The sequence below is a fragment of the Toxotes jaculatrix genome, chromosome 6 (assembly GCF_017976425.1).
Source record: "Toxotes jaculatrix isolate fToxJac2 chromosome 6, fToxJac2.pri, whole genome shotgun sequence".
Taxonomy (NCBI): Eukaryota; Metazoa; Chordata; class Actinopteri; family Toxotidae; genus Toxotes; species Toxotes jaculatrix.
This window is the reverse complement of record NC_054399.1, coordinates 29976384-29986805: the sequence shown is the minus strand read 5'-3', so window position 1 is coordinate 29986805 and position 10422 is coordinate 29976384. Positions and strand designations below refer to the sequence as shown.

The 10422-nt window shown below is 40.0% G+C and overlaps 1 protein-coding gene across 1 annotated transcript in view; it reads left to right on the top strand.

Annotated features, from left to right (window-relative positions):
• Positions 1-566: 566 nt before the first annotated feature.
• LOC121183584 (cadherin-2-like) overlaps positions 567-10422 on the top strand; it is an 87126-nt gene continuing 77270 nt past the window's right edge. The window contains exons 1-2 of the mRNA XM_041040728.1: positions 567-734; positions 8930-9068. Of these exons, the coding sequence (XP_040896662.1) occupies positions 693-734; positions 8930-9068 (181 nt within the window). The 5' untranslated portion in view covers positions 567-692. The remainder of the gene's footprint in view (positions 735-8929; positions 9069-10422) is intronic.

Here is a 10422-nt window from a genome sequence, read left to right as displayed (position 1 = left end):
GGGTGCTATGATATGATTACATCTGATTTACACCTAGTTCATGGTTTATTACATCCACCTGTCTAAAACTAATCTAGTCTAATCCACCAGTTTTGCAGTAAACCCTCCTATATGAAGGTTGCAATGTTCATTTTGTTTTTCATAGATTTATTGACTCAACTGCATGATCGTTTTGCTGCAGTTTGTAGTGGTGTTGAACTGCACTGCTTCTTTATTATTTTGTCCACACCATTAATGTCAATTAGGGTAAAATGCCAGTCAGCCTAATCTTAACCTTGTTGGCTGTCACATTCTGTTCACGTTTTTCCAGCGTTGTGTTGCTGACAGTTTCTGATTTGGACCAGTTAATCATCCACAGGTTTGTTTGATGTCATCCAGATCTGATAAACTGGCCATAAACCTAGTGGAGTGGAGGCATCTCTACACCCGGGCTCAGTTGGCCCTGTTGTCCGTTAGAGGGCGGCACTGAGGCGCGGGCGCGCGCGGGGCGTGGGGGCGGGGGAGGCCCAAGCAGGCTCCAGTCGCCGCTGAGCCGGGCAGAGCAGACACAGACACAGAGGAGGAGGTGCTGGTCGAAGGAAGGAGGAAAGCAGCCTAATGCCGCCGGGGTTTACCGCGAATTAAAAATCTGACGTCCAGTGTTGCGCGGGGGACTCTGTCGGTTCTGGGAGGAGGAAAAATAAAACAACAAAATGCATCCTCTCGGGATTTGGATGCTAATGGCGACTCTGCAGGTAAAATTTTTTTTAAAAGATGTCTAATTTTAACACAGCTCCGATTGTCTGAGGCTGCGGTAGGATGGAGCTTCAAGTGGAGCAGAGGCTGATGCCCGTATGGAGGAGATTGACTTTGCAGGGGGTGGGTGGGAAGACAATGCAATTAAAACCGACTCTGGGTGTGCCTTTTCTTGCTTCATTTTAGTAAAAAATTTGAATTCTCTGCGGTTCTCGGCTAAATAAGGGGCCGACAAAAGCAGCCTACGCTCACACGCTGGCAGGGAAATGCTGCTGATCCCAGACCTGCTCCCTTCATCGCTGCGTGCTCTTATTTATCAAACAAACAAGTGAAATGTATTTGTAGCCGGGTTGTTCCTCTTTGTGATAAAACACGAGAGTTTCAGATGCGGCTGCACAGAGGAATATCCGTTACCGAAGTGTGTGTGTTTGTGTGTTCGCTCTTATTAAACGTCCATCCATCCTCGGATGACAGGCTGCTGCTTTCAGCATCTCATTTATGACACAATTCCTGTTGCTCTCTGCTTTTTGTTGGCCTGTTATCCAGCTCAGCCGAACTAAATCAATCGCTTCTTCAGAACACGCTGATCTCCGTTTAAAAAATCGCAGTTTCTGTGTGCCACCGTTTATATGTATGTGTGTGTGTGAGTGAATATACACACAAACATAAATGTGTGTGTGTGTGTGTGTATATATATATATGTGTGTTTTTTTTTTTTTTTAAATAACCTGACATACGTGATGGGGCAAGGTTTAGGGCGTTTAATGAGTCGTGGGTGTTCTTCCACTCAGTGTATTTAAGTATAAATAGGCTGCTCGAGCTTCCTCATTTCACATGAAATAGATAAATCTGGCCAAAAACCTGCCCTTCGGAGTGTACCATTATTTCGGTCGGTTTGTGTGGGAATATGAACCTATTGTGAAAGTGGACGTTTTGTGATGGAGAGAAAGCGTTGCATGGCAGGGCTGTTTTCATGACATTTCCTGGTGGTTTGACATGAAGTAAGATGTGTCATATTTTTTGGATAGATGGTGATGTTTGGACCAGCTGCTTCTCAGCCCATTCCCAGAAACAACTTTTAAATGCCCTTACTGACGTTTTACAGTTCATTAATTTATTATAAAAGCTCAAGCAGCTTTTAGGTGGCTGTCTCTGACCATGTTGGTGCCTGCAAGCTACTATTTCGGTTCATTTTTTATCTTTTTTGCAGTCTTACTAACTCTGAAAAACATATATGATATACATTTAGAAATCTTACAGCTAATTATGGTATGCAAAGTGTATCTTTTAGCTTCAAAAGTTGGATGGGGCTTGTAAATATACTGTAAGCAGAATTTAATGATGGCAAAAAAGAGGCCCACACTTTGTAGATAAATCAATAGAGAGGACAATGCTGTGCCAATGGGTCAAAGGTCACATCCTAAAATAAACCAACCACCAGTGCCTTACCTCCCAAACAGCAAGGTCAGCACTCCCAAGGGCTTTTCCTTAAGTCCTCTAAAAGCCTCTTGTACATGTGCTTTTATTATTTTAGCTACAAATTGCAGTGTTTTATAAAAGCTTTGATTATATGTTTTATATTTATATCTGAAGGCACTGTTTATGTATAAATCTGTATGTGGTTGTGAGCTGCAAGGAATATTAGCTGTGGTCATGTTAATGACTGACCAGTCTGTAAACCATGGGATGGTTTACAGACTTACAGATTTCATCAAATGTGTAACTTGTAAAGTTAGTCTAAATAGTGTCCTCCCCTCTGATCATAATCCCCTCTGTCTGTTGGTCTTGTTTCTTTTTCCTGGGGGAATGGCTGAAAATGAATTGTTGTCATTTGTGAGTCCTGTTTTTCAGAATTATATTGATGCAGATTTATTTTACTATATTGAAGTGACATTGCTCTCATAGAAAATGTTATAAAAAGTTATAGCAAAAACATTAAACTACTAAATGTATTCTAGAGGAGATGAGACGTAATCATCTAACGGACGTGTATGAAAACGATTGTTCTTAGAGGTTGAAAGAGCTTTCTATGAGCATTTCTTTGAACGTTCTTAAATTTTTACGTTTTCCAAAACAGTACTTAAGAGTAAGTGCACACACATGGTCTTAAGAGCTTCCTAAGGCTAACTGTCCATTCTGTTGGAGAGAAAGATGAATATGATTTTAAAGGAACAATGATATTCAACTGTCTGTAAGGCATGCTGTATGTTAGGAATAAACAAGTGTTGATAAAAATGATGCTTAATGTAGGGATGGGTCATGGTTTTGAATTGTCATTAAATTATAAACTAGAATGGCACTCAGAGCACAGAGGCATGTGCAATGTTAAGAAAATGATAAAAAAAAAATCATAGATCTGCACCTTAAACCAGATTCGCACCAAAATCTAATGGGTTCTTCCCTGGCCCAGGCCCCATCCCTCCATCAGGTTTGGTGCAAATCAGTTCAGTACTTGTAATCCTTCTGACAAACAACAAAACCAACAAACTTGACCCCTGAAAACACTGCCTCCTTGGTGGAGGTAAAAATTGAATAGTTCATGTGACCATCGTCTTGTCTTAAAAATTATATTTTCCCTTGTTTTTAGTGGATCCTGGTAGTAAGTGAGGCCTTACTGCCTCCAGAAGGTAGCACTAATGCACCTAAAAGCTGTTTGCCAGCTGCCATGGGCAACAAAAGAAGAAGAAGAAAAACACTTTACTACTAGGTGCCGGAAGGACGTGTGGTGCTGTGAGATTAGCTGCCACTGTGCTAACAGGAGAAACATGCAAAGCCAAAGACAAGCTACAGCTGTCGAGAAGTTGTGTGTGGAACTCTTAAAAAAAAGTACAATGTGGTGCAGTGCCAGGTAAAGCTAGCATATCACAATTGTACCACAACTACACAGCCAGAGTTGTGAAACGCATGAATGAGTCTCTCTCTGTCTCTCTCTCTGTCTTCGTGTGTGGGGTGGCAGACAACGAATGGGTGAATAGTTCCCAGTGAATATCGAATACTGTTTTGGGTTGAAATGACCATCCACAGCTTCAACTCATTGCCGTTAATGATTAATGTTGCTGAGAGGAAGTCTGTTTAAGAAAGTGAACTTTGATGACATGACAGGTCTGAAGTGTGGTTTGTTGCCGTCATCATCACTGCTCACGTTGGCGTGTCCAGATAATTAATGATTGTAAATAATTAATGAGGTAACAGCTTCTGTGTCCCCTGCATGGATGTGCACAGCTCCTCTCTCCCTGTGGAGATGCACATGTGGATCCTGCTGCAGTGTGATGGCTGCAGGGCTTTATTCAACTCTGAGACTCACCCTACAAACACAAATGTCAGGAGGCATATTTGACTTTCCAAAAAACTCTGTAGTACAGTGTGAAAGTATAAAGCAAGTTGAAAAAAATGAATTCAACATGAACAGACAACTATAAGAACATGAATAAAATCCATAGTTCACAGTTACTCATGCTTGTTCTGCAGTGTCTGAAGATGCTCTTAGCCATGTTGCAGACCAGTGCGACAGATGTCATGCTCCCTCTCGTAACTCGAGCCATATGTTTTTCTTTTGACCCAGACTGTTATAAATTCTGGAGTGATTATTTTAAGATCTGGATTAAGGTTCTAGGGATTGAGAAAGATACAGCTATATTAGATTCTTTCCAAGTTAGTTCTTCACATTTAAACATATTTAACTTCTATTGAGAGCTCCTAAGGCTCCATCTGTTTCTATTTTTATTCTTCCTTTTCTTTAAAAAAAACCCATTTATTTATTTTTTCATTTGTTTCACTACTTTAATTCAATTGTTGTTTAATTATTCATAGTTTTTTGGAAGTTATATTTGATATATTCATGCACACTACACTATAATTCCTAGTAAGATTATTTTTATTTATGTTAACCATGTTCTGTTATGGCAGTGCAGAATTAACTATTAGCATGTAGAGCTATGGATTTTATGTGGTGCAGAGTTTTCCACAAGACCTGGTGAGGAAGAAAAGTTGGACTCCCCCTGTTATTTCCTGTTTATGGCTGTTAAACCAAACTTGTGTTTGTCAGCCTGAGCAGTGTGTGACGTGTGGCTGTGTAGACTGATGCTTCTGGGTAGAACAGACATGGACATTCTGATACAGGACATTCATACATTCTGATATTACACATATGAACAGCAGAAATTTAATATATGCTAATATATTCTAACATGACTTGTGTGAGGGGGCTTCTGTGTTTTTAACCCTTGTTGCCTGTTGATGTTTTGAGACTCAAAGTTTGTTTGTTACTGCTGTCAAGCTAGCCAATCAGAGCTGACTCCCCTATGAAAGGTGGCCTTTTAGAAACTAAGGGAGACGTAAGAATGAGTGATGCATATATTCACCTTGAAGTAGGGGTGGGCAATATGGCAAAAATATCACATCACGATTTTTTAATGGTAAAATCACGATCACGATTTTATCACAGTTCATTTTTACAGTGAAGTTAATTTAGAACCAAACTATTTTCTTTGTAAAAACTTAAAGGCAAAAAAGTCACCTCTTTCCACCGTTTGCTACTTCTCTCATATGTCCTGCTTTTATCAAAGGCTTGTGTTATAGTTGGTTGTTTCTGTGTAATGTCTTTAGCCGTTACCACTAGCTGATGCATGGTCGGCCTCGCTGCTTGGCTCTCAGCAAATTGTTTCGGATGCTGCCTCTTCAGGTGGTTAAAGAGGTTTGTTGTTGCGCTTTGTCGTTTGGAGAAAACCCAAACCAGTTCCATACGCAGTGTTGGGGAGTAACGGAATACATGTAACGGCGTTATGTATTCAGAATACAAATTAAGAGTAACTGTATTCCATTACAGTTACAGTTTAAATAGATAGTATTCAGAATACAGTTACATTGTTGAATTCAATGGATTACGTTGACGATACTTCTCTGTTTCACGACTTTATATTTATTCTCTAAATGAACGAAGGTAACCCGATGCGTTTCCCAGAAGCCCCAGCTCCACGAAAACAAACATAAATAAACGAGCTATTCGCCCGATCAGTCGGTCAGAATGGAGTCGGACAAGGAGCAGCAGGAGCGAGAGCTTGAGCCCCAGCCGGCAAAACAGAGCCAGGACAGGAATGCGTTGGCCAAGACAGAAACGGCGTTACGTATTCTGAGTATATAACGCCGTTACATGTACTCCGTTCCTCCCCAACACTGTCCATACGACCGAAGTGGAGTTCTTTTTGGGAACCAACTCCAAGCTTTCACTTTCGTTGTCGGCCATGGCTACCCGCTACACCTTGACATAAACAGCGAGGCTAGTAAAAAAAAAAAAAAATCAGCACTGCTCATACTTCGCCATGATTGGTTGGTCATGTTCACGTGAAGCGGGCTGTTAGTTGCCCAAGGAAAAAAAACTTCTTGTGCTTCTGTGCGCAAGCATAGAGCTGCAATTAATAGAATGTGCCCTATAGACGATAATACGATCTCTCTCCTCTGGCAGATCGTCAACATCAAGATCGTCTTCACGATCTAATATCGTCATATCGCACACCCCTAGTTCTAAGGTACTTTTAAAACCATAAAATGCCCTTAAATCATAATCCATTAAAAATACTTTAATATATTATAATCCATTAATTTATCCATTCATTATCTCTTTAAAATACCTTATGTCTTAAAAATACTTGATTTCATCATTAACAGAGTTTATTAAGGGAATTTTAAGGTAAAACAGTCAGCAGGGACTAAAAAGTCCATGTAGAAACAACTGTGGTAGTAATTTTTTCATGCTGTGTGCATCCTGGATTGTTCTTTTAACCCTTTTAAACCTGCCATAGAACCAAATCCGCCAGAACATATTTTACATTTTTACCTGCTGTGGTGCCACATATTTTTCTAAATACAGAGATGTCTTAGCTGTATCCCTCAAAATTAGAAATATAAAAAAGTTGCACAAAATAATTTTAAACCACAATAAATTTGAGTGTATTCATTGGCTAGTTTTCGAGATACACTCAAATTTATAAACTAAGACAAAAACAAAACGAACACCCGCTATCTGGATTATACTTGTTTTATTGTGTGCGCTGTTTATGGATTTTTTGCGACTTTTTACTGGTTTTCTGCACACCCACTCGTGGAAGAGAACAGCTCTCTGAGACATGTTTAAAGTTTGATATGTAAGTGTTACTCCTCCGGTTTAATATGCAAAAAGAATTATTGCTCGATCTTATGTGGTTGCAGTTTTACCGGCATTTAAAAATGGATATGAAAAAGAGATCGCCGGCGCTCCCGTCGGTTTAACAGGGTTAAACGGGAGTAAACTCGTTAATTACCTCATACAAACCCTGTGAAGAAGAAGCAAAAGCACTGGGCTTCTCCTTCAGATCTCAGGTCGGTCCAAAGCCACACTCTTGCTGTGCCACAGCCGCCCCATCATCATGTGTGTTGAAGCTGATGCTCTTCCATTTTCCATCAAGTCCAGATGGGTGGTCCCCTCCACCACCAACCTTCTAACCTCAGATTCCAAGCATCACTTCAGAGGATCTCAGTAGATTAAAGAGGCCCTTAAGCCAAGCCTTCACATCCATAGAGGTAGATGGATGAGGAGGCAGCATGACACACTTCAGCCTTAACCAAAAAAGCTTAGTAGTCAAGCTGTGTCTGACTCTGAATTAAAACCCCATTAAAACATAAATAATAAACATTTTCAAACATAAAGCCATTGGAGAAAGCTGTCTGCTCCACAACCTTGTTAAAGCAGTGTTATTAATATGTCTTCTAATTATACAAAGTGGAAAAAGTGTCTGGATGCAGAATGCAGTTTCATTTTCTTCGAGTCGATAAACAATGGCCCATCACTTAATCTGCCTGTTACTTATTCAGTTGAGGATATGAGCCGTTAGAAAATCGTGATAGGAGTCTATCACAGTTTAGTTTTTAATCCAAAATGATACAAAACACAGAAAAGCAGAACATCTTCACATTTAACAACTACAATACAGGAATGTTTGGGCATTTGATTTGTCAAAGTGTTGCAGATTTCTTTTGGACTAATGGCTTCATTCTGATGTTTTCTTTTTATGATCATTATTTAACATTAACATTATTATTACTTAGTGGGCCTTGTAGTGAGATTGTTTCCTTGTGCTAGTTTCAAGCTCCACAATAACTTTCACACTTCATCTTTTTTGAGTCGTTTTTATATGTTGAAGTCATGTTGAAGTGACACCTTCCATGCCCTGTTGTCTGACCTCTGGATCCTCTTCCTGCTTTTTTGCCCACTTCACTTTTCATCCGCTCTCTCACTAAATGTCACTACTGAAACCTGTGCAGCGTCATACCACAGTCTTGCCATCTATGTGTGTTTCCTTCCTTGTGCTAATAGGGGAAGTGATGAAAGCCTCCAGTCCAACCCCCCTCAATCCCCCTTTCTCTACTTGTCAGGACGGCCAGTGAGGATGTGAGGGTTTAGAGTTTTTGGGTCAAGTGGAAGCAAATAACATCACTGCGCTTGGCTTCAGTACATTAATCACAGAACAACCCCCCCCCCCACACACACACACACACACTGAAGCACACACTTGACAAACTACAATAGAGGCTTTTATGCAGCTCTGAGGAGTGGGAATATGTGCATCTGTGTGTGTGTGTCTGTGTGCATCTGCGTGTGTGGTAGTTGGGGGGGGGGGGGGGGGGGGGGGTAATCAGGGTTCATGTCGGGGCTCAAACAACAGGAGAGACACTGCTCTTCATGGTGGTTAATAATGGTCTCTTGGTTTGGACTGGTGCTAAACTGGATTCTATTTTCACTTTGACACATACATGTTTTCTTATTCTCCTCTGTGGCAAGTTAGGACAACAAACCCTGTTGAGTAAATGTAGAAAAATTAAATAATTGTTGCATGCTGCTTGTCGTTCTGTTTCCCCCATGGTTATAATCAGCTGGAGAGTCAAATCAGTGTCAGTGATTTCGTATTGCTCCTGTCAGAGACCTCGGCTCTAAAAAAGAGAGAATTGAATATTCGCAGGCTTGTTTTAATATCGGCTTTACATTTCCCCGGCTTACGAATAGAGTTTTGAATGAGGTTGATGAAACATTCTGGAGGCTGACAGAAGAAAAATCCTCGGATTGAAGAGCTTGTGAGGGCATCGAGATGTGATCTAAGATGCAAGCAAATGTCTGAATGTTCTTTTTATTCTCTTTCATCTCTTCTTTTCCCTCCATCTGTAGTTGGGTGTTCTGTACGAAGAGGCCGGGCTGTCGTTGTCAAGCAAGCAGGGGTCGTTGCTATGCACAAGGGGGTTTACGCAGGAGGAGTACATCATGGAAATGGACCAAGAGCTGGCAAAGGGACACGCTGTCTTCAACAGTCAGTACACACCCACCCACACACACACAAGCACACACACACACACACACACAGTTCCAGTAATAATCCCCTGCTGTTGGGTGGGGGTTGTTTAAAAGTCTTGCTGATATTTGAACCATAATGGAGCTTCAACAGGACTGACCTTTTTTGAAGACTTAGTGTGGTGCAGGATTAGACTAATATCCTGAGCCAATACCATCCTTCTGTTAGGATGAATGTGCTCCAGTCTGTCTTGTCCTGATTGCTAATATTTTGCTGAAAAATGACTGTATTTTTGAATTTCAGAAATCTGCACTTCTTCTGTTCATAGGAAAAGATAAATGTACATATTGGTTTAAACCTCGGCATTACAGCTTTGGATATGCAAAATGTGATGTAATAGTGGTTCCTTATTGTAAACTCCCAAAACACATTATTAGCCATAAGTCAAGAATCCATATTCTAATAATGACAAAATGCCACACAAATGTCTAACAGGATCAAATGATTATTAGGTGACGACATTTTATATTTAAAAGGTGAAAGGTCAACTTCATCTCATTGAGTGTAAACTCGATACTTAATAATTACTTGTACTCAATGATTTTAGCCTCTGTCTTATCTTCTATTTTCATTAATTACTAAGGTCAGGGAATAAATCCAGCCAGGATACATTTTTATGCTAATAACACAGTTATTTATACAGTAGCATCCTCTTTGAAGCAAACCATACAGCTCCTGCAGCATGTGTTTCATTCGCTGCAGCTCTAAAATTAAAACTGGTACAAATACCTAGACATATGGCTTGTTGAAAAGTTGGCTTTTAATATGCATTGGCAGTTTATTGAAAAAGCTCAGGCCTGAAAAAATATTTTTTCTGTTTAAAAACAAAACATGCTTTCTGTTTGAAGCCAGAAAGAAAATTGTACAAATCATGTTCATACTAGTGTGAAATTATGGTGATATTCATCTCCATCATGCACCTTCATCACTATTTAAAAACTGGACTCATCATGGCTTATCATGCTGCTTTATGTTTTCGACTGAATGCGGGCTCACACAGTTTTGCCAAACTCTGAGTTCTTTCATACCAGAACTCAAAACTGTGTTCTCCTTTTATGCACCTTGGGCAGGGAATGAGTTCAAAATACGATTTCTTTAGAAGCACTCATTAAATATATTTAAAACACACAAAGTTCCCTGAAGGAAACAAGGTGCTGTTTTATATGAATAGTCAGATGTTTTTACATGAGTAACTTCATATGACATGGACTGTGTTACAGACATTGATGACTCCTTATTGTTTAGCTTTAATGTTTGTGTTTTATCAATCAAAATGTCATCTACACTACATATCAATATATGTAGTGTCTGG